Source organism: Eleginops maclovinus, chromosome 17 (genome assembly GCF_036324505.1).
Source record: "Eleginops maclovinus isolate JMC-PN-2008 ecotype Puerto Natales chromosome 17, JC_Emac_rtc_rv5, whole genome shotgun sequence".
NCBI classification, from domain to species: Eukaryota; Metazoa; Chordata; class Actinopteri; order Perciformes; family Eleginopidae; genus Eleginops; species Eleginops maclovinus.
In genome coordinates this window covers 3,979,142-4,003,270 of record NC_086365.1, presented here as the reverse complement: position 1 = coordinate 4,003,270, position 24,129 = coordinate 3,979,142, and the positions used below count along the sequence as shown (strand labels likewise).

The 24,129-nt window shown below is 40.7% G+C and overlaps 1 protein-coding gene across 1 annotated transcript in view; it reads left to right on the top strand.

Annotated features, from left to right (window-relative positions):
- tmtc2a (transmembrane O-mannosyltransferase targeting cadherins 2a) overlaps nt 1-22,771 on the top strand; it is a 58,410-nt gene extending 35,639 nt beyond the window's left edge. The window contains exons 3-12 of the mRNA XM_063905468.1: nt 4,102-4,936; nt 5,277-5,391; nt 6,627-6,712; nt 7,363-7,547; nt 7,708-7,786; nt 8,883-9,004; nt 11,442-11,523; nt 13,699-13,813; nt 16,355-16,418; nt 21,390-22,771. Of these exons, the coding sequence (XP_063761538.1) occupies nt 4,102-4,936; nt 5,277-5,391; nt 6,627-6,712; nt 7,363-7,547; nt 7,708-7,786; nt 8,883-9,004; nt 11,442-11,523; nt 13,699-13,813; nt 16,355-16,418; nt 21,390-21,599 (1,893 nt within the window). The 3' untranslated portion in view covers nt 21,600-22,771. The remainder of the gene's footprint in view (nt 1-4,101; nt 4,937-5,276; nt 5,392-6,626; nt 6,713-7,362; nt 7,548-7,707; nt 7,787-8,882; nt 9,005-11,441; nt 11,524-13,698; nt 13,814-16,354; nt 16,419-21,389) is intronic.
- The last annotated feature ends 1,358 nt before the right edge of the window (nt 22,772-24,129 follow it).

Below are 24,129 nucleotides of genomic sequence, written 5' to 3'. Positions count from 1 at the left end.
ACTCAGTTATATGTCATTGTTGTCATTGTTGACATATTCAAGCAGCCGACTCTTCAGAAAAAGTTAAATAAGAGAATTACAGATTATTATATATTATAGGTAAAATAAATTCGGAATGAGAATGAAATTGTTCTGCGTAGCAAATAGACCTTTGCTTGTGGTTGTTGCAGGGAGAGCAGGTATATTGTAATAATGGTCTTTTGTTAAATAGAGGCGTGTATGGCCTTACATATGGGGGAAAGACTGGGAAAATATCTGAATTTGATCTAAATTGATTTCACTAGTTGAAGTAAACACACCAGCCTGATCGAGCTGGCAAAAGAAAAGTAGCTTCGCAGTAGCGCCAATGCTGCTTGTCATCATTAAATTGTCAGACTTTTCTCGTTACTCACAAGGTGTTGAGGAGGAAGCTCCTTTCTGGTTGCAGTAGTCCGGCTTGTCAAACACAGGTGTGACGCATAGTCTTAACGAGGTCTCTGCAGCTTACCTAACACTTGCATGTGGCTGAGTCATCGTTAACGTGATCAGTCACACCTGTGCGTGCACCATGACACACGTACAAGAAACGTCTCGACTTTTTAATTTAATTTATTCCTCAAGGAGATTCAGAGATGGAAGCTGCAGGTGCCCACTTCATTATTTTAGCCAATAAAATACAAACATGTTTTGGGTCTGTATTGGTCAGGATACTGCCCTGTCAGCGTTCCTTGAACCATAGGATGACCATGGAAGAGGGAATCAATTAGCTGAGTGCTTAAATGACTTTTGAGAGCAATTAAAGGCGAAGCTGAGTAGGAGATAATTCAGTTGTTAGAGGGTTATTTAAGATCCATTTCCCCAGCGACCACAGATGACTTTATTCAGTGGAGTGGGAAGGTCATACCAGACTTCAGCAATACAGGAAGTAAAAACTAGTGATCCTTTTACTTTATGCATGCTTCATCAAGCTGATGCTTCTAAAAGTTGGCTAGAATACTTCAGATTTTTACTGCTGACGTTGGGAATTCTCAGTCATATATCATTATAAAGGCCAGCCATGCTTGCAGTTTGTGATTGATCAGGAAGTCAATTAAGGAGCGATTTAGAAATAGACAAGGCAGCTAAGGGGAAAATGAAGCTCATTCACCTAAATACCACAAATGACTCCTCTTGCTGAAATTGGCTTATCCTCTGATACCAAGCAGAATTGGATTTCTCAGACAGTTTTCTCCCTTGAGAAGCATTATGGGCTCATCCATCAATAAGCACATCCCCCGTTTAGTGTTCAAGGCACTCTCTTATTCTTGTGTACCACCTTTCAGCATCCAAATCAATATCCAATTTTTTCTCCACTCTCACGTACTCACTGCTTATTGAAATGTTGTACTCCTTGAACTGGCCCTTTTCCATCTCACTATTGACAGGTGGATTTGTGTAACTAGCTCTGTCTTTACACTTCCTCCCTTAGCTGATCTCTTGGGGCAACACGCTTTTCCATATCAGATGTGGAGAAACCAAGTGGAGCCAGCAGGTCACGCGAGTCAATGCTAAACCTCTTAATGTAATCCTGGCATTGTTATGGATAACTTGTGTTTTCCATCTCAAGCATACAAGAGAGGGATCATTTCTCTCAAAGGTTTACACTCAAGAAACTGAAAGCGCTTCTTTATTTAGAGTAGCTTTCACCTGCCTATTGTACATTTCATTTAGGGCGGATTACGCAGAGAGTCTAAATTATTACTGAAGAAGAAAAGAAGAGTAGGGCTACCATTGATCAACACTCTGATGGTGATTATCAGTTGTATTAAAGCCAATACTGACATTACTATTTGCTGTACGATACCACACAGTATGAACATCCATTACATTTCATAAGCATGCACTTGAGTTCGCACCCGCACAGATCCAAGTCTCCCCAGACAGGTTCCAAAAAAGAGTTCATTTTACATATCAGAATGAAAAATTGGGCTCAAAAAGTTGGACGTGAGCAGCATGTCTATTCTCATCACTCAGTCCATTAGGGAAGCTCTGTTAGGAACAGGAATTACAAACACTTTTTGGTCAGCAATGCGCCAGACTGTCTGTGTCAATAAGCTTACATGACATTTCAGTTTATTAAATGAAAGAAATTGAATCAAATTCACAGAGTTTTGGCATAAACACACTCTCAATTAAATTTAAGCAGTAATTGATTTCAGAAAGCTCCATATACAAAATGTGGTAGTTTGGAATCATCAGAGCATCTGACAGACGGAACATGTCCTGCTGTCATCACGCTACGCCTTTCTATTTCTCTCCCTGTCACTGGTGAATGTAACTTTATAACCAAGTATTCAAAGGTTAAGGGGTCAGGGGTGTGATGACATAACCTTAAATTTGTTAAGAATTGCAACTCAAAGTGCAGACATCTAAACAGCTCATTATGATGCAACTGAGATACACTATTGGCCACATCTAATTTATGCATCTAAGACTCATTTTCCTCAAGAGTCACCAACCAAATGTCATCTTTGTTTCTTTCGAACCATTAATCATTAAGTGTCGAACACAATTTTAGGTATTAAAATCAAGCTTTAAATTACGGCGGCAGCGACGACCGGGTGGCGTGTGACAGTCAGTACAAAGGTGCTGCGTGACAGAGGAACTAATGGTGATCATGCTGCAGAATTAATGCTCTTATGAGATGTAAACAGCATCTACATACCAACACAATGAGCCCTAAGCAGATTAGCAGTCACACTCACTGCAATCCTGACAGGCAACAAGCAAAGACTTAGAGGAAAGCCTCTCATGCTTCAAATTATTTCAAAGTTGACCTCAACAAGGTCAGAACAGAGGGGAGCGTGGGTTGCTCTTATGGAAAATGGTAAAAATAGTTTTGACTACACTCTCATTTGTTATTACTGTTTTTAAATGCCATTCTGCACTTTTTCTTAATGCTTTTCATTTCTGTAAAGCACTTTGAATTGCCTTGTGTTGAACGGTGCTGTATAATAAACTTGCCTTCACATCAGCCTAAATAAAAGACATGACAGAATATATTTGCAGGTAAATTCAAGTTAATGCGCCCAGTTTTAATATCACGCATCCCATCATTTTAAAGAAGATTATCTCAATGTAAACAGTCACGTTGCTTACCAGAAGTCACATCCATCAGTCCAAATCCCAATGTGTGCTTCACCAGTTTGAATATGTCATATTTCCCTATATTCACGTAAACAGAGCTCTGTTGTTTCTGGCTATGGTGCATTTTTTAATTTTAAGAAGTATGCTTGTGTTAGAAAGAACTGTATAATTTTACATGAGTGCGGTTTATGCCCCAGGCAGCTACCAAAAACATTCCAGCCATTGCTTTGTATAGTTTATCTTTCTGTATGGGATAGTGGGAACATATATTTGGAAGCTTTTTCAATGGCTGCTTTGCAAGTCAAACCCTTATAGCTCATGCCGGAAGACTGGAAACAACCTGAGACATTTGAGGCTGTTCAATGTAAAGATTTAATTGAATTGCAGACTTCTTCAGTTATGCATAAATCGAAAAACGGAATACTACCAGATAACATACCAAACAAATGTGTTTTAAATTTAGAGGATGAGCAACATAGGAGGAAATGTAACTTTAAGCCTGGTTTACATTGACTACTTTAAAACTGAGGTTTATCTCTGAGTTAAACTGTGGAGTTATTTACTAAATGATTCATAAAGAAAGAATAACCAGACAGTATGAAGATGAAGATTGTTATGTTTGATGTGTTTTTGGTTTCATGTTAGTAAGTTTCGGTTGTAAGCAGCTGTGACTGACAAACCATCTATTTTTGGGCAAGGGGCAGGAAAAATAAGACTTTCTTCTCCCTGCTCCTTTCCATCACGGGCTACAAAAGAAATTGCTTAATGTGAACGTTTAGAACATAATTAAAACATAATTTACTCTACAAAAAAACATGAATACATTTATCAGACCATTGTTGCTCTGATCTACGCCCATAACTTGAAAGGTATTACAATACAATTCTAAGATGAAAATAAATTCAGGTGGAAAATAGTGTGGGCTGAGCTGTTCTGGACTGAAATGTTGATTTAGGGGTTTTCCTTTAGCATGACTTTTCCACTCCTCTCTTTCAGAAGAAGAACATCAGTGTGTTGCTGAGTCTCTGCGTGCTCGCTTCCTGGGGAGTGATTCTGCTGTCGGCTCGCCTCTACTGGATGGGCAACAAGCCTCCCAACTTCTCCAACTCTGACAACCCCGCCGCTGACTCGCCACATTTCCTCACTCGAACACTGACATTCCTCCACCTGCCAGTCGCCAACGCTTGGCTGCTGCTCTGCCCCGACAGGCTCAGTTTTGATTGGTCCATGGATGCCATGCCCTTGGTCAGGTCCTTAGCCGACTGGAGGAACCTTCACACTGTTGCCTTTTATGGAGGATTCATCCTCCTGGGTTTGTTTGGCCTTCATGGCCCTGCCCTTAAAGCCAAGGAGACCAATGGGAAAGCCTATGTGACTAATGGGAAATCAATCACTAACGGGAATGGCTGCCATGCCCCTGACACAAACCATAACACAGACCAGGGGCCGCCAAAGACCACCCTGAATGGGTCAGCAGGACCCGACCAATGCCCCCCGCGGACGTCCCTGCCCCCTACACAACACCTAGTCCTGTTTTCATTAGGCATGCTCGCCTTGCCTTTCATCCCTGCCACAAACCTCTTCTTTTATGTAGGTTTTGTGATTGCAGAGAGGGTACTGTACATCCCCAGCATGGGCTTTTGTTTACTGGTTGCTGCTGGGGCGAGAACTTTACACATCAGACTGAGGACTAAAGGCTGCAGGGCCTTGCTGTTGTGTCTCTGTACGGGACTAGTGCTGCTGAATGGACTCAGAACTGTTCAGAGAAACAGGGACTGGAGCAACGAGGAGAATCTCTACAGGTCAGGGATCGGTGCGAATCCCGCTAAAGGTAGGTTCAGAAACTCATATTAGGGATGGGTATCAAATGCTAATATGTGTCATTAGTATATTTCGATACATGTCTGTAGATTAGTGAGATATTCAATTCATTCAATATTTTCTATAGTGTGTATTATTGAGATACTTTAGTGATACATGTCCTTTCTGATGTGAATTTGCTGAGTATTGAAATCTGATTTAAAGTAAGACATAACGTTGAATCCAGAAATGGCACCTTCTTCTAATCCACTGATTCAAAAGTTCATTTTATGTTATTTATTTCATTCAAATCAACAGAAAATGTGTGTTTTCCTGAAGTGCAACCTTACACTGACATGTGTCTCCTGTAGCCTGGGGAAACTTGGGGAACGTTCTGAAGAACCAGGGCAAGATGGCGGAGGCGGAGAGAGCATACAGAAACGCTCTTCACCACCGAGGGAACATGGCTGACATGCTGTATAACCTGTGAGTGTTAAAGACGCCTGTCTCCCAACCACCCACCCCCCCTCACTCCTGTTTGCAAAGACGTGACACAAACAGGTTTAGATTCCTGCCATCCATCACTTGAGATTGCAGTGGCAGAACAAAAGGCAAAAAGGAACAAGGGGAAAAGGAATACTGACAGACAGGAAGAACTTAAAGAAAATATATGTAAAACATGAGAGAGGAGAGAGACTCAGAGCTAGGCGTGATACAAGACTGTGACAAAGAGGAAATAACTTTGGGTTTCCCGGATGGCTCTTTGTACAGTCTTCTGCTTCTGATTTGATTAGTCTTGGTTTGTGGGGCCTGTGGGGAGGGACACCAAGCCACTTCCAATCCTGCAACACAGAGTCAAAGGTGCCAGACCCTCACAGCAGATCCTCGTCTCTATGCTCATACTGACTCCGTCTCTCCTCTGCTCTCTCTCAAGTTACGGCTGTCGGGAAGCTGGCAAAGCAACATAGGGAGCAGGGAAACCAGAGGATGGTGGTTCTGATTTCTTTGAAGTTGAGGTTCTGTTTGAATGTGATGGAGGGTTGGCAGTGATGGATAGAAACAGTACATTTACTCAAGTAGTATTTTGAGGTACATGTTGTTTACCAGAGTATTCTCAGTTTATGTTACTTTATACTTGTACTCTACTACATGTTTTAAGCCAATATTGTACTTTTTAACCCACTTCATTTATTTGACATTTGTTCCTTTAAAAAGCTTTATATTATTAGCTAATAGACTACAACATCTAAATGAATTATTTAATAAGCTTTAACATATATTTATAGGTTAAGATATCCAGCAACAGTATAAAAAGTTATTCAAATTAACTCTACATTTAACAGCTATGATAAAAACACACCAATAATCAGAATAGTAACTATAAACGATATTCTGAAATAGGCATTACACATAAGGAGTACTTTTGTTAACTTAAGTATATTTTGATGTTGATACTTTTACTTGTAACAGAGTGCTTTTACATTTTAGAATTACTACTTTTACTTAAGTACTTCCTTGCCTCTGATGGTTGGGTATATTGCAGCTTGTGTATTGATGTTTGGTAAGGGAAACAGAATCTGTTTCAGTGTTTTATTTCTCAGCTTCCTTCATCACTTTGTAATTATTTCAGGTAAACCTTCACTAATGCAACACAAATTCCTCTATATGCAGCTATTGGTGGCGTACAATGTCTCATATTTCTGCCTTTTCTCGTCCATTAGTGGCTTGCTGCTGCAAGAGAATGAACGTCTTTCTGAAGCGCTGCATTATTACAAACTGGCCATTGGGAGCCGGCCAACACTGGCATGTAAGTAAACTTAAAATTATAGTCTCTTTTCGTAGCAGTGGTTGTATTTAGCGCCGTTAATTCTAAGCGAGTTGAAGTTCTGCTATCGGATCAGCATCATGGCCCAATTTGAAAGCTGAATTAGATGGGGGTTTTTCTACATGCTCATTTGAAAGGCCATATTCAGGCTATTTCAGCCTGACGGTGAAATGATGAGATTCAATTCTCACACTCGAGTGCTTGCATGTGAGATGTTGGACCATCTTTAACTGTACCAAGGACACTTTTATACGGGAGGGAAAGGACAGATTGCTTTTTCAAGTTGATACATTATCTTCAAATTTCCGTTCAGCCCAATTTATTTATATTTCTAATATACTATTACAGTTATCTATTCTGCCTTTGACCTCTGACCTGTCTCTTCCTTGCATTGTCATCTTACCCTCCTTTCTTGGTAGATGCCCCACATCTTAGCCAATATAAAATACTTAACCAATGATGTTTTTACTCTGTTGATTCCTGGTATATTCACGTATATCAAAAAGTTGGTGTTGTATAGAATTAACATTCTAGTTTTCCTAACAGAAACGTAGTTGTTGTCTATTATTAGTCTGTGTATGAAAATATCATTTGGACGACAGGTTATAACTGGTTCCCCCCCCTCCTCACAGCGGCCTACCTGAACACAGGGATCATCCTGATGAACCAGGGCAACCTGGAGGAGGCCAAGCGCACCTTTCTGACATGTGCCGACATTCCTGATGAGAACTTAAAGGACCCCCACGCCCACAAGAGCTCCGTCACCAGCTGCCTGTACAACCTGGGAAAACTGCTCCATGAGCAGGGTCAGCAGGAGGTCAGTGCATCTTTATTTTTTTTAAACATTCCCTTTTTTGTGCTCTCTGAAGCAGTGTTGAAAGTAAAGTCTGTTTGCACAAAGTAATAGTCCCTCATCAATTATGCTGATGCAATGCAATGCAAAAACTGGACTCGTTAACTTTTTTCTTCCATTCCAGGAGGCCCTGTCTATTTATAAGGAAGCGGTACAGAAGATGCCCAAGCAGTTTGCACCACACAGCCTTTTCAACATGATGGGTGAGTCACCCTTTCACTCTGAAACATTGTTCTTATGCAAAAACTGATATTGCAGGATTAAAAATGCAAATACTTTGGTGAAATTTGCTTTTAAATGTTATTTAAAATGTGTATAATAAGTGAACCTAACCAGTTCATACATGTGATTAATAAGACACTCAAAATAAAAATGTATTTCTAACCTAAAATAATTTAGACATCAGACATGCTTGGCTTGAGTTGCAGCGATTCATTTCACTTGTTTATTTTTTTTTTTTAAACGTTTGTCTTCCATATTATCTGAGCTTTGAATTGAATTCAACAAACTGACATTAACCCATTGCCAAAAACAACCCTTGGGAGGACTTGAACCACCTGTTGGAGTGTCCTGGTGCAGAGCATTGAATGTAATCCTTGCAATACATCACATCCCTCTCTGTTATTGTAACACTAATTACACTATTGGAAGCTCATCCTGACGGCATAGTTGAGATTGCAAATAGATGTCTGCAAGTATTTCTTGGACGGGTGAAATGAGAAAGGGAAGTGTGTTTTGTCAGGTGGAGGGAGGGGGGGATGAAGGCAGTGTTTGTATTAGTGTGACGTCCAGGGGATTCTTTGTTTAAACTGCAGTCATTTTACCCCAGGGGCCAACAGCATGTCCTCAGATCAAACAATATCAGAGTTTTAAACAACAAGTGTTCTTTCAGGGGAAGAATGTAGATTGTTTCATAATTCTCTGACTACAAACTTAAACTGAAATGCTGCTGATAACAAAATATCTTTCCATTACATTCATGAAGAGATCCGTTTATAGAGATAACTCATGTCCTTTTTGTTGTTTCTATACCAAGTATTACTCAATATTTATTCTTATTTTATGTCTATTCTTATTATCCCTTGTGTTCTATCTTACTATTGCTGCTATGACAAGTCAATTTCCCTACGGGGATCAATAAAGGTCCATCTTATCTTATAGCCAGAGGAAACTGCGCACCAATAATGCAACTCTTGCACATATTGTGCCTAAGGCTAAGGCTTTCCTTTTAGTTTCCTACGGTTTGAATTTTCATCCTAAAACACTAACCTCAAATCCTGCCCTGTGTTGTGTTTTCAGGAGAGGCCTACATGAGACTGAACCGACTGGAGGAGGCAGGTCACTGGTACAGAGAGTCCCTCAGGGCAAAGCCTGACCATATTCCTGCCCACCTCACGTATGGCAAGCTCCTGTCCATCATTGTAAGTCCCATTACACACACACATACATACACACACACACACACACACACACACACACACACACACACACACAGGGAGAATCATGAGGCTTTGTCTCTGAAAGGACTGCCGTGGTTAACAATTTGGCAGAGTTTAATTAAACGGGACCTGAAGAGCCAGAGCGATGAATAATGCATATTGAGCGACTTATAGGAGCGAGGCGAACCCACGCCATTGATTTCTCTGCAGAGCCTGGAGGACAGTGATAATTGTTATGAGTTGGGAGCTTCTGACTGAGAGGTGCTTATTGAACAACCCCCCCCCCGATCAGAAGTCAGTCATTCATGAATATAGCGTTTGACCTCTAGCCAGACAAGTCGCATGAAAAGAGGATTATACAGTTTGAAAGAAGAAATGAAAGAAACGATTAATACCTTTTCGGCGGCCTTGGATCAATCCTGATCTAGGACTGATGCCAAGAAAAAAGCCAAATAGTAGCTACATAAATTCTCGTCTGAAGGTCGCAGACGTGCAGAGTGCGTCTGGATGAAAGCTATCCCTCTGTGTTTGGATGACTTCCAGATTTTTCTGTCTGTTTTTCATCCCTCCCTGTGTGTATACATGTGAGTGTAAGAAGACATCAAGGGCACCAGAGTTTGCCCAACTTCTCCCAAATGTTACCTTGCCCCCCCCCCCCCGATGTTTGTTCTGTGCAGGAAAGGCTCCCACTTCCCGGCCTCCAACCGCTCCATAAAAACAAAAACAGTGCTTACAGATGTGTTCACAGCTGAGTCAAGTTTAGATGTGGGGGTTGAACCGTGTGCCCCCCCTAGAGATGTTTGACCCCCTTCCCTTCCTCAGGCCTGGGTGCTGAGGAAACCAACCTTCAGGGTCCGACAGAGCTGCAGCTGCATCTTCTGATCATTTCCTCTCTTGTTGAGATTTGAACACACACACACACTAGAGTCGCCCGGTGTGGCTGGACATCTGCGGCTCCCCCTCAGGCTCAGCACTGCGGATCCATGCAGGGCCCCGACTCTCAGAGAGGCCCCCTTCCAGTACTACAGGGCTTAAGGAACAGGAGATTGGATGGACCCCGGACAATGGGCCAGTGGACAGGCTTATAATGCAATTACTCTCCTTCCTTATTGAATCACTCCACCAGCTACATTTTTGCCGCCGTCAATCGACAATACAGACCAGGTCAAACTGAAGTCTTGTACTTTAGTTTACCCCGACGTGTAATGTAATGCTGTTTTTGTTGAGCACTACACATCAACTTTCAAAGTGTCCGTCTCCACCTTCTTAAATCCACACAATATTTAAAGTTGCAACCTGATAGTGTTGTGCACCTCCACATCCTTCAGCAAATAGCAAGTGCACTTTAAGCCACTAATATCGCCTCATTACTCCCCAAGGTCAAAGTGATTAATAATAAGTCTAGTGTAACATTAGAGCCCTGCTGTCTGTCAGACATCTCTCGCTGGAGTCAGATGGGTGTGGTGTGTGTAGAAGGGAAAGCTGTGGTCTGTCGACACTAAGCTGATTTATGAATTTGAACTCAGCTGTGTGTTTAGATATATTCAGCACTGTTGTTCAATAATGCAGAAACAAAGACTTACACAGCAATACATCAGTGCACCACACAATTGTCTTCTGGTAGTGTTTCAAAAAATTACCATTGACCTAAACCTCTCATACATGGACTACAGTTCAGTTCTGATAGATGTCTGGGGAAAAGGGTTAATTGAATGTAAAGAGAAAAGTGCCAAAGAAAATGTGAAATAATCCATCGAGGCCTGATCCTCGCTCATTCATTTGGAGGGATTGTGATTGTATGGGAAAAAGCTAATGAAGCAAAGCCTATAGGTCCAGTCCTCTCATTTCTGTTTCATGGCAAGTCTATTGGCAATATGGAAGCAATCAGTGCTGAAGCATGAAACACAGGAGGAAGAGAAAGAGAGCTCCATGCACAGGAGCAATATGTTTCTCAGTGTGGTTGAAGCTTTTGTTTATGAGCAGCAGTTTCCTGCCATTACCTGTGTGATGCACAAGATGTATTCATGATATACATTTGTGTTGCATATACTAATGGTATTCAACTAAAGTATTGTTTCACATTGTATCCCCTCCATCAGTCAGTCGTATGCCAACTCGAGCGATAAACACATTGTGAAAGACTGAGATATTGCAGTCAGATTTTTGAAAGGAGTGGAACTAGTGTTGGCAGAAAATAAACTATAAAATATAACTCCCATTCTTTATTTTATCGGCCTTGGTTTGGTTTAATTTATTTTACAATAAGGCAATAGTGTTTTATTATTGTGGCAGTTTACTGAACTCAGCAAAAAGGCAGATCTAAATAATATTGGGGTAATATTATAGGTAACAAACCAATGTTTTTGCACAGAACTAATTATGAACTTGTAATCAATGATTTCCTTCCTTTTCCTTTTAGGGGCCAAAGACAGAAGCAGAGCGGTACTATCTGAGAGCTATTCAGCTGGACCCAACTAAAGGAAACTGCTACATGCACTATGGTGAGAACAGGAATCAAAGGCTTCCAAACTATTCCAGCAAAGCACATGAAATCATAAATATATCCATGTCCTAAAAATGTTTGTGGTCGTCAGAGCTATGCGAGTGTTAACTCCTTTTCTAACAAATTGCCTGATTGTCTGTAATCCAAACGTCTTGCTGTGCAGCCCTGTAGGATCACTCTAATGCCCAGGCTTTGCTGCAGTAAGCTGTACTCGGGTTAATCATTAGCCCGGGGTCTTTAGACTCTTTTATCCAAGACCTAGCCTTTGTAATGTCAGACGCAGAGTCATTAAACGCACCAGGTCCTCTTAAAACTTAAAAGCACCCGGGTCTAAGCTCATGTAATCTGATAAGGGTTTTTGAAACAAATTAAATCAGTGTGGTAATTATTTGGAAGGGTCAAAGGCTGTGCTGTTTTTATACATTTTCCCCAAATTATTATCTTTTATACAATCCTGTCATTGCCAGTGTTGGTATCCGTGCTGGAAGTGTTGCCGCTGTTTGAGTTATTGCAGATGGTAGAAACACACACACACAAACACGCATGCTATCTGAGTGTGGGGAAAGGATCAGAGTACACTGTTTACCATTTGTGAGATAGAATAAAACATGATACAGAGTTCCGCTTGTGCTGCGGTTAATGCAGTACTTCATATCAGTCTGGAGGACTAGGGTCCTGCAGCTCCATGTGGCTATCATCAGGATATTCATTCAGAGGAAATTAAATCTGTCCCGAAAGCACCATTGTGCTTCTCCTCTTCCTTATCTCTCTCCGTCCCCCCTAGTGCTTTCTCTGCGCTGGATATCTCTGCGTTCTAGTTTAGTTCGGTCCCTGACGACGCATTCATTGCTGTCTTTGGACCAAGCCGTTTCCCCCTTGCACTATTTTTCTCCCTCTCTGTCTACTTTCTTTTTTCCATGTTATCTTGTAGCTTCATGCTAAAGGTGATGTTTGTTTGGGCCGGTCCCCTCCTTTATCGCAAATCTGGCAGCTCTAGCTTTCCTGGGTTCACTGGATGAGCTCCAGGTGCGAGTGTGTAAGGAGTGATGCTATCTGTCCACATTATAGCACAACGGATGCACACAATAAACACACATGTGAGAGAGTGTGAGGAAGCGAGGACACAGAGGGTGATAGCTAAGAACTGGCCCCCTTTCCTGCCATGGTTCACAGTCACTCTTTTATTGCAAACTGTCCCTAATATGACCTGCTTCTAATTACTCCATTTGGTGTCCAATGCCTTGTTTTTGGAAGCTCATGTAAATTCAGTTGAATTTTAGTTCAAGAAAAGACAACCGCTCTGATGCATACTCCCCAAATTCCCCTTCCACCTCCTACAGTCGGTAACATCTGCGGCTGATGTCTGCTGTTAATTTATCTCCGCTGAGGAGGCAGAGGCTTGTGGGTGCCGCACCAGGTGGTCAGACCCCCACAGGAAAACTCATGAAATACCTCCATCTCATCTGTGCTCTCAAACATCGCCCAGAAAAACTCCTTTCACATTTCCCTCACTGTCTCTCCTTGTTGCGTTTCCTGTATTACTCTATTTCACCCTATTCATCTTCCTTTGCCTCTCAGCAGATGTCCATCCTCAAGCTTTTCCCATCTTTCTTATATTCTTGCCTTGTTAGTCGAGCGTGTTGGTATGCTTACATTTTCGGATTATTAATTGATACATTGTCAGGGGGTTCCCAATATATTACAGTTTATCTTGAGGCATGGATGAAATGTGTTGTCATCCAGGTACCATGAAAAGGTGTTAAAAATGTGTGAATTCATCCAGCTGATGTAAATATACTTTACTGGTGACCTGCTTGTGATTCTCCCAAAAATATTATTACTTAATTCAAGTGTTTAACTTCTTGGCACCCTGAGTATGGATGCCAAATATAATGGCAATCCATACAAAAGTTGTCAAGCTATTTAAATTAAAAAAACTTAAATGTGAACCTCTTGTTGGCCCTAGCTATAGGATATAAATGAATTGGGGTTCACCCTCTGGGGAACATCAATATCTATACAAAAATCAACATCAAATGATCCAATAGTTGGACCAAAGTGCTGGACAGACCAGCCAATAGAATGACATTGCCATTCAGAAAGCCATAACAGTAGCATGGGGAAAAATCATGAAAAATAAATAGAAATGCTCTCCGTTTTCCCCTCTCTCCAGGTCAGTTCCTGCTGGAGCAGTCTCGGCTCGGAGAGGCGGCGGAGATGGCGGAGAGAGCAGCAGATCTGGACCACTCAGAGTTTGATGTGGTCTTCAGCGCGGCTCACATGCTCAGGTTGGCCAAGCTGCTGACATAAAAACACTGCCTGCCATTGGAGTTTCCCCTCTTGGAAAAAAGCATACAGTACAGAAAGTCTAATGATCGTATATGTCAAGAAATGTTGAGGTTTCTGAACTCCTGTTTTTACAGACTTTGTGGCTTTATTCTCAACCACTGCCATTTAATAGGCATCCTCGAAATATGAATTATACTGATGTTATAGAATAGTAAATGTCCTCTCTATGGAAATTGTTGCCATAAAAGCTGTTATGTATTTCATGTATATACAGCAGTACCATTTCAGTGCATCATAGTCAAGTCTTAGTCCAAGTCTTGTAAAGAAGCCATCTGAGAATTTTCCGTAAAAAAAATTGGCAAGCATTCGCATAGACGGCGTAAAAGTCTTAAAACGTGTTATTCCCAGCAACGCGATGTGCTTTCATTCCTTTTTGCTCTATATATCTGGAAAAGTCATTACTACCCTCTAGCATTCATCTGAATGCAACAGCACAGAGGATTTGTATAAAGTTGAAAGTCTCAGAGTTTGGCTGGAGTTTCCTTTTAGTAAGTGAAAATCTAAATGACAGATCATTCTGCTCTAAGTGCTTATTTTCATGTGAGACTGACTGTGACATAAATCTAAACCCATAAGGATAAGAGTTTGATGGATGTGACACAGACTTGTCATTAGCTGGATTCAGAACTGAAACTGCTGATAGTAATTGTGAGCCACAGATATTGACCAGCTATAAGGAGGAATAAAATAAAGATCAGGGGATCAGTTTGAGGGAACATTTTACTTTAATATATTGTTTGTTCACCAAGTCACCAACAAAGCATTTGTTTATTAAACCCCAATGCATTTTAGTTTCACCTATTTTACTTTCATAAAGATGCAGAGCTGTATGAGAAATAACTTTTTATTACATATCGGAAACTGTCACTATATCCTGACAGCGGTGCATGAGACAGGTCATCTATATCAAGATCATTTGCCTCACTCTCTCCCTATAAATAGTTTGAACAGTAACATAATCTTGATTCATTTGTGATCAGTGCTGCCAAGTGGGACAGTTTCATTGTTTTTTAACAAGCAGTGATTGACACAGAGACTCCTCAGCTCTGATTGGTTGTTTTCCTTTGTGTGCTGTAATCTTAAATGTTTCAGGATCACTATAGGAGGACGCAGAGGAACCAGATTTTTCACAGATTATCAGTGTCATGCACTGCTGTCAGGATATAGTACAAGTTTAAGTAAATATGACATTTTCTTCTTTCTCTAACAGGTAGCTGCAGCTTGAAAGCCAGACATCCTAAATCTTTATTTACATTTCCTAAAGAAACAAAGACAAAGGAAGCACACTAAGATGATGACTATGATAGTTGTTCATCGACTCCAGTGAACCCCTAATAAAGTACTGCATTGGTTCTGAAGGCATATTTGACTTGAGTCACAGTCTTATAAATATTAATCAGCATGTGGGGAAAGAATGGTTTCCTTGACTTTATTAACTCTGGCACTGCAAAGTCCAGTTCTTATACTCTTTGGATAACATGTAATGTATGGACCAGATAACTGTTGAATCTTTATGAAACCACCTGTACAATGCAAGGGCAGACTCTTTTGGTGAAGGAGTTCTGGCATTATAAAAACATACATCTAGTAGTAAAGCATTGGCACCAAGCCGTTCGTAGTAGTGAAGTAAGTCTTAGCAGTGCAATCAATGCCCCAATATGAACTCTAACCAACATCATGACAGTTAAGTAAATACATCACTGTTTGGCCACTGGTAAAAAGCAGAAAGGAACTGAACTGCTCTTGCTTATTATAAATAAAGCTGATTCATCTATTATACCTGACAGATTGGGCATATTTGATTTTTTTGTAATCCAAATGTTCCAAGTTAAAGATGCAGTGTATTATATTATCGATTAATCCTCCTCTTGTGTTGTTTTCTCCCCCCTTACTTTCAAAATTTGATAAGTCTGTTAGAACTGCTCTTACACAAAAAACACAAGTCATCAAAATAATTGATTTAACACCCTTTTAAGTTATAAACAATGTCTCTACATGTACAACTACTGCTGTACATGAATAACTGCAGTGAGTGTACAAAGAATAGACACTGAAAACAAATTTTAAAAATTAACATTTAGTCAATTTTAATGTGTGCTATCTGATGGATGAACATGATCTACAGTTACCGTTCATTTCCTATAGCGGTCATTTTTGAGTGGGGACATAATGGGCGTTACAAACTTGACACTGAAAACTCGATGAAAGTGGTGATCAGAAGTTATATGTTCAAAGGCCTAATGTGGAGGATATTAGAGGGCCTTGAAGTGAACAAATGTAAAACACAATATTTATGATTTATCAAAGTAGTTAATTGGTCAGATCCACTCGAACACGACAGGAAGGTCCCCACTGAGGCATTTTTAGAGCAAATCCACAGTACTTTATACAGTATGATTAGCTCAGTGTAGTAATTTGTATTATTCAAATATTATTAATCTAACTGTGTTCTCATTCTTCTTTTCTCTGTGTCACTATAGGCAGGCCAGTCTGAATGAGGCAGCAGAGAGACAGTATGAGCGAGCAGCGAGCCTCAGACCAGATGTGAGTACCTGCACACACATACACACACTTCAATTTACAACATACTACGTGTTACTCATCATTCTGACATTATATTATAGTACTGTTGTTCCTGGCAAACAGGGAGTATGAAATGGAAAATATGCTCTGTTCACCACTGTGAACCGGAGCCTGGATGTGCTAATGCAAACACAGAGATCCCAAAGAGAGGAGAGCTCAGTGTTACCGGAGCGGTCTTTGAATTCACATATTCAGCTTTAGAGTAAATACTTGATCGTCACAGTACAGTGTAACAGACAGAGCCAGGAGGGGTATCATGTCTCTCAGGGTCAGCACATGTGCTGGAGGAAGGTATGGGCTATTATATCCTGTTCAAGTATCAGTCAGTCCTTCAAAGCGACAGGGTCTAGGAGGGGGTATTGAGAGTCTTAGCGACCCCTGTGTTTTCAGACAGGACTTCCTGCCGTCATCCGTCATGTTAATCTGCTCAGTGATGGTCGGCTCAGTGACTTATGTTACCACTCCATTCAGGAGGGAGCGTAAGACTTTCATCTTCATGCCCTTGTCTAACGTAACCAATGTTATATAGCCACACCCTTTATGCCAACGTTGTTTTGTCTAGAAACCCCTAAGCTAGACATAGGTGGAGATAAAAAATGTAAATGTAAGTCCTGATTTCTTTGGCCAAATTATTGCAATTCACTATATTATCCCAATCAGTGGTGGGCCGTCAGGGCCAGCAAGGCCTTCTCTGCTGGCCTAAACATCATCAGAATATAAATTAAATTTTGATATATTTTTTCCACAAATACGTATTAAATTATTCCCCATAGTCTATTCTCTTCATTTTATAGCGTTCGTCTTGGCTGCGCTGCTTCCAGCCTCAGAACGAGATTTGGAGGGCTGGCCTTTATGTTAGAGCTTTTATCCAATCATATTTCAGCCATAATGTGTTGCTAGGGTCAAAGAAATCTGCCCTTAGGCCTTCAGAATCAACAGTGCGGGCGGCTGTAAGCTTAAAGTGAACGCAAACAAAACTGTGGCGTTAACCAATCAGATTTCGAGGTGGCGACAACGGGCCAGCTAGCAGGCGTATGCTAACGTTAGCACGTGCACATCTTCTGATTGGATACGCACTATTGAGAGGCAGAGCTAGGCAGTAGGCAGAGCCATACAGTCTATGGGCAAAGCTAGCAAACAGAATTAGAACTTGAGCGAGCTAATTTGTGTAGATTTCTACAAGCTATTTTTTTCAACCCACAATGGCTGAAGGAGGACAAGAGATCAATTTGGTAGAAGATATAATTACAACGCCATTTTCAAAACGAACTTTTCAAGTAAAGCTACACATCTTGAAAAGGGAACGACCAACTCCAACGCTAGCGAGCCTAGCACAGCAGGGAAACTACGAGCGGTACCCCTGGCTCACAGCCTCCGAGAGGCACTGCAAATTGTACTGCCGGGAATGCCTGGTATTTGCAACTGATCGATTTGGTGTTTGGAGCCACACTAAATTTGCAAACTTGAGTTGTCTAACCAAGGCAGCAGCGAGACACCAAAGCACAGCTGGGCACTTGGAAGCACTGGTGCTTTTGTAAAGCTTTGGGGACACCCGAGTGGATCTACAGCTCAACGAACAAGTGCCCAGGGAAACGGAGCTCCACAACGAAAGGGTGAACAAAAATAGGGAAATATTGAAAGACTGATTGATTGTGTCCTGTTTTGGGGTAAACAGGAACTTTCATTTAGGGGACACGATGAAAGCGCCGAGTCCAGAAACAGAGGAAACTACGTGGAGCTTCTTTCTTTTCGTGCTGAGAACAACACAGATTTGCATTACCACCTGTACACAAACAACATGTTTACTGGGACTTCAGGCAAAATACAAAACGACCTGATTTATGCTATTGCTGAAGTGATGGGAGAAGAGATCAAAATGAAGATTAAAAAAGCACCCTTTGTCGCTGTTATGGTGGACGAGACGTCAGATGTGGGTAATGTAGCACAGCTGGCACTTGTCCTGCGTTATGTGACGGACACAGGTGTCAAGGAGCGGTTTGTCAGATAATCTGATTAATTAAGTTAACTGTAAATATGCTGATGTATTCATTATAAATGCTTCAGAAATATTAATATAACTCTGTTGTACTTGACTATGTTAAGGTGATGCAACGCCCGGTTATACTGCGTTTCTGTCTAAATGTATAGTTTGTAGAGCCATGGCGTCATAATGATGGTATTAAGAGGTGGAATAATTCAGGTAGGACTGTGTAGGACATCACTGAAGGCCTAGGTGTGAAATGCACGGCCCGCCACTGATCCCAATAACCATCAAAGTAGGCTTACTATTCTTGAAAAACATACAGGTTTACTTCATTTTACATAACGTAAGACTATTTTGATTGCATAATATGCAGTAAGAGAAAACAATAAAGCCATGAAGTAAGAGCTGAAGCAATTGGTTTAATATATACTCTATTCCAATTATGATGATAGCAAACATTTGCTGTTATTATCTTCATCTAATGATTTATCATAGGCCTCTGTTTCTACTCTATTACTTACTGTAGCTATTTCAATCATTTATCCATTTTAAGAATTTTATTTAACAGTGTCAATTGTTTAACTTTACTTTCAGCTGTTAAACCTCACTGGTTTTCTCACACTATCGATGGCTTACGTAGCGTTCAGATGCATTTTTCAACGATTTATTTTTGCTCCTTTACAATTTTTTCTCCGCATCTACTGACAACTGCTAAACAGTACCTCATAGGGCAAAAGAACTGGCTGGGAATCACCTCTTTAAAGCATCTGGCATTTTTAGATTTAGTCTGCCTGTCTTTTTATATCCGGTGTAAGCCTTAAAGCTGAGTAAATCCATAGAAGAATCCTGGTTGTCCATTTTAATTTGGTAAGCCATGTGTTTATATGTTATTCTGTAAGAGTCACAGTCATTATCATTCACAGAAGCATTCATGTTCACATACAGACACGCCAAGGGCTCTTCTTGTCATTTGTCTCAAAGTGAAGCACCTGTTGCCTTGACATTTCCCTGCACACGTCTGCTTAGTGACCGACAGTCTCTCAAATATCAACTTAATCCAGAAGTGTTCGGGTCATGAAAGATTTAGCTCTTGGTCTACGTGTTAGGAAAGGCAACGATCGTGTGCCTACAGGAAAAGCTGCAATTATAGTCTTCATTTTGCACTCATCGACTGAAGTGCTTATTTGTACCACTTTATTTACTGACAATGGTATGGGAAATGATCCTTGTAGGAGTCCTCGTGCGACAATATACAACATATGGTAAAAAAGGATGACATTGTGGTTAATTTCCTTTAATATAAAGTTGTTATTCTTCAAATGTCAGTCTTTTTTCATTTGGCTATAGCTGTGGTTAGCATGTGGACTGCAGGCCTAATGTATTGTGACAGCAAACACTCCTGAGCAGAAGTACAACAGAAGAAATGTATCCGTTTACAGAACAGAACAAACGCATGCGTTTTCAAGTAAAAAGATAATTACATCTGCAATCTTATTTCATGCTCCAGTTTTTTTTATTTTACAGCAAGGCACGCAACTGATTTGTTCTCTTGCTGGAGAATGGGTGTGCAACCTCTTGCCTGAATGTATCAACAAAAAAACATTCGATCGTTATATATTTTGGAGTTCCCAATGAAGGATTTTTAACAGCATAATTCAACTTTGTAGAAAAACAGCAACATATCAGACAAATTATTCAAGACAGTGTTTTGTAGGGGTGGGAGGGACATTTAATTATATAAAAGGGTTCACTGTAGTGCATAGTGCATCTCTAACGCTACCACAGGCAGATGCCATCTTCAAGAAATACTGTATATCCAACATGTTTAAGAACGTGTTAATTGACGCAAGAGCAACCAAATGTTATATCTAATCCCAACAAAGGCCTTACTAAATGACTGCCTTCCCATACACAGAGCATAAGCAAGGCTCTGTTTCTGATGATGAAGCCCAGTTTGTGTATTGCATATCAGCTTATTGTTTAGAATGGCAAAGGGACGCTCATTTATCTAGATTAGTACAATATGTTTCAGCTGCGCTCTCATTGGTACTAAAGCAGAGCAAGGGTTTTGGAGCACCCTGAAATGTAACGACTTGGTACATTCATGTGTTGCATTAGGTGAGAAAAACAAACTGACTGGACTGCAGCTCCTCTCTGCATTCATTATTGAAATACTCCAGCTCCTTAAGCATTCATTTGTTACATGAGGTGAGAAAAACAGGCACTTCTTGAGTAGTGGAATGTAAACGAGTGAAAAATCAATGTTGAGAAGAGACAGTTGTGTTTGGGGAGAGAAAATCTGTGAAGTATTTGCCAAGTTGCTAAGCATATGTCATGCGTCGAGGACGCGGGCCAGGGAACCAAGCCAGGTCCGACTGATGAGCTGCCGACTGCTTTTATGATGGGATCTGGGTGTTTGTCAGTAATGGCTTGCTGAGTCATGTCTGTGAGCTGGGTTTGTAGATTTCCACAACATTATTGATGTTCTAATTTCACCACTTATTAATATGGTATTATTTCTATAAGAACTCCAGAAAGAAACATGTATTAAATAAAAACAACTCGCAGCCGTAGACAATCTGTACCTATTTGTCCACTGTGGCCCCATCAAAGGACGTCCTTTTGTCTTTGGCCATGCCCTAGGTCTAATTGAACGCATATTAAATGTGCTAAACCTTAAACTAATTTCACCAGAGACCTTTGCTTAATCCACTCTCCATTTAAAAAAAACTGGCATGCTTCCTAAAATGTGTGTACGTCTTACATAACTGACTGTGTCCAATGTGGAGCTGAGAAGGGCAGGTTTAAAATACTTTGCCCGGACATATAAATCCAAGGTGGACAGAGTTGCAGTATCATTGGACAGCAACCCTGAAAGTCCTCTCAACTTAATGTAATTATGTAAACATGCAGCACTCTGTTCTCATGGTGTCTTTTCCCTCTCCTAGTACCCGGCTGCTCTGATGAACCTCGGTGCCATCCTCCACCTGAATGGGAAGCTTCCGGAAGCGGAGGCCAACTACCTGCGTGCTCTGAAACTGAAACCTGATGATGTCATCACCCAGTCCAACCTGCGCAAGCTGTGGAACATCATGGAGCGGCAGGGACTCAGGGTCAAAGCGTGGGATCGGGATGCACAAGAGCGGCCTTCTAACTGAGAGAGCTGCTGCTCTGTTCTCTCTGTGATGACAATGTGTCCTCCAGACAGTGAAGCAGGACAGTATATGAAAGAGTTGGAGGCTGAACTCTCTACAAGACAGGAAAAAACAATCTTTTATGAGTTCTGACTGTTGTGGAAGACAGCTTAAGGCATGTTGGAGATGTGAAGCGCAGAAAGAGTCAACAGCAGTCCTGTTTGGTGGCTCAAATCACTGATATTATCATACATCATTCAAGGGAGGCAAATAACTGCAAAGTTCAAAAGAGAGAGAAATGTCTCAAAAAGTAGCAGAATATTACTTTACTATGAGAAAATAAAGCTGGCTTATGTTTTAAAGCACTTCATTTGAGAGAGGATGTACCAAACTATTCAAACTATTTCCACAGATTGGGTTTGGAAGTTGTCAGCACTGATGAGTGAATGAGGCCAACTGGTTTTGTCAAAAGTAAACTCCAACAATTTCAAGCATTAGAGTCTTATTACAGGTATTTATGAATGCTTTCGCATATACAGTATAAAACAAAGTTATTAATCGGGATGTTAGTTGCGTCCGAAGACTACAATTTTCAAAAGGCAGAAAAAAAAAATTACTTTGAAACGGACCTCTGTAGACCACTCGTCATCTCAGCCAAATGCTAGCTGCTAATACTCTGACACACCTGAATCTCTGACACATTGCATTGTGGGTGATGTAGGTTTTGAATTGTTTCCGATCCTTTCTTTTAAACTGTGCATCGTGAGTTGACAGTTTTATAAGAGTGCAATGCTAAATCTGTTGAGGAATCTTGAAAATAATCAAAACTCTGATTGATATCATCAGGGTGCTCTTGCCATTAACGTATACTCTTCAGACATTAAATGCTTACCAATAAAAGCATGCTAATGCGTCTTCAGGTACCTCCCTCTAATACAGTGCTATGTAGTCACTCGCCTAAACCAATAAAATAGCAGGTTAAAGCATAATGCATATCCAATTCACATTGTGTTGTCTGAGTCACTGAAAATTGTTTGCACCTGGTGCATTGTAAATGCTTGTGACTGTAAACAGGTCATGAGGAAACTCTTCAGCGGTGCCAAAGCTTGTACTGAGTCTCTACGCCTCTCGTGCCAAGCAAGAACTGAAACGTGTCGTGTTCCTTGTGTCGAATAAAGATGTTTCATTTCATGTGATCAATGATCAGACTTAATTTATTAATACATGTTATTTTATGTGAAAAAGCCAACAATGTGCCGTCACTGTCACAGTAGCCCACCCTCTCTTGTTTCCCCATGTAGATAGGCTACCTGACAATTACAATAAAGCGTGTTATTTCCTCTCTGCTCAGGGACATCAGGGTGTGGTTCCTGTCACAGAATGGCTCTGTGACACAGAGAGAGCTTCTTAAAATTATGTACAGTGTTTTGCGATGATTGTGATGTTTGGTTAAATTATAGAACATGTGTAGCTGGAAATGTGTTGTGTTTTGTAAAGAAAAAGTGAACCTTTTGCCATAATAAAAACATGACTTTTGCCGTCAGCAGTGTGATGTCCTCAGGGAAGCCTTTGCCTCTCAACAATGTAAGTTCAGTCCCAAACCCACATGTATATTTATGTGAATACAGAGTCTGCACTGAGTGTATGCATGTCCTTTCATCCTGTCGCTGCATGCAAGCGTACACCTCCATCTGCCCTGGCAGCAGACACTGGGGAGTGACAAAATCAAAGCGTAAATTTCCCATGAGGCCAAAATGCCATGAAAATATGTCAGTGGGCTTTGTTCCAGACAGCAGTTTACTCCCCTAAAGCCAATATACTATATTATAAACTATAACGCTCAAGTTGTGCAGTGAGCGAATAGGAACTCACTTTAACACATAAAAAACAAGTGGGAAATGTCCAGTTCCAATCACAAAATACAACCTCAGGGATCTAAAACCCATTAGTTCATGACAAAAAGTAGATACTGGTCTATCCAGTCCAAGAATTCTACAACATGCACAATATATTAACTAAAATCAGATGCCAAATGTTTTTAAGGAAGCAAAAACAAAATAAAAGGTCCTTTAATTCAATTTGCAAAATACGAGTATACACCAACATAAATACATCTTACCACAAAACAAACAAAAAAGCATTACACATTCCAATCCATGGGCCACAACATCCAAAATGAAGCACGCTCAGCCTCTACTGAACATGATTCACATTTAATATCAGTGCTTATAAATGCTACCCAGATTCAGCACACGATTAGAAACTAGCCAACACTAAAACATAACATCTCTGCTCACCCTACAAAGACTTTAACTCATGATGTTGACCAAACAGTAACACAAGCAGCAACGTATCAAACAGCTAAAGCTCCTACCTTATCTGCAGTCATTGTTCTCTCTAGCTTTTGAAAAGTTCCATTTTGGTGTTTTGGTGTCTTTTTCTTTTTCTCTGAGTTTTATGGTGGTTGGCATCTGGCTTAATGGTGTATTACCGTCCACCACCTTTCTGTTCCCTTTAAAGTGATATCCTGTATAACTCCGTAAAATGATTCCTC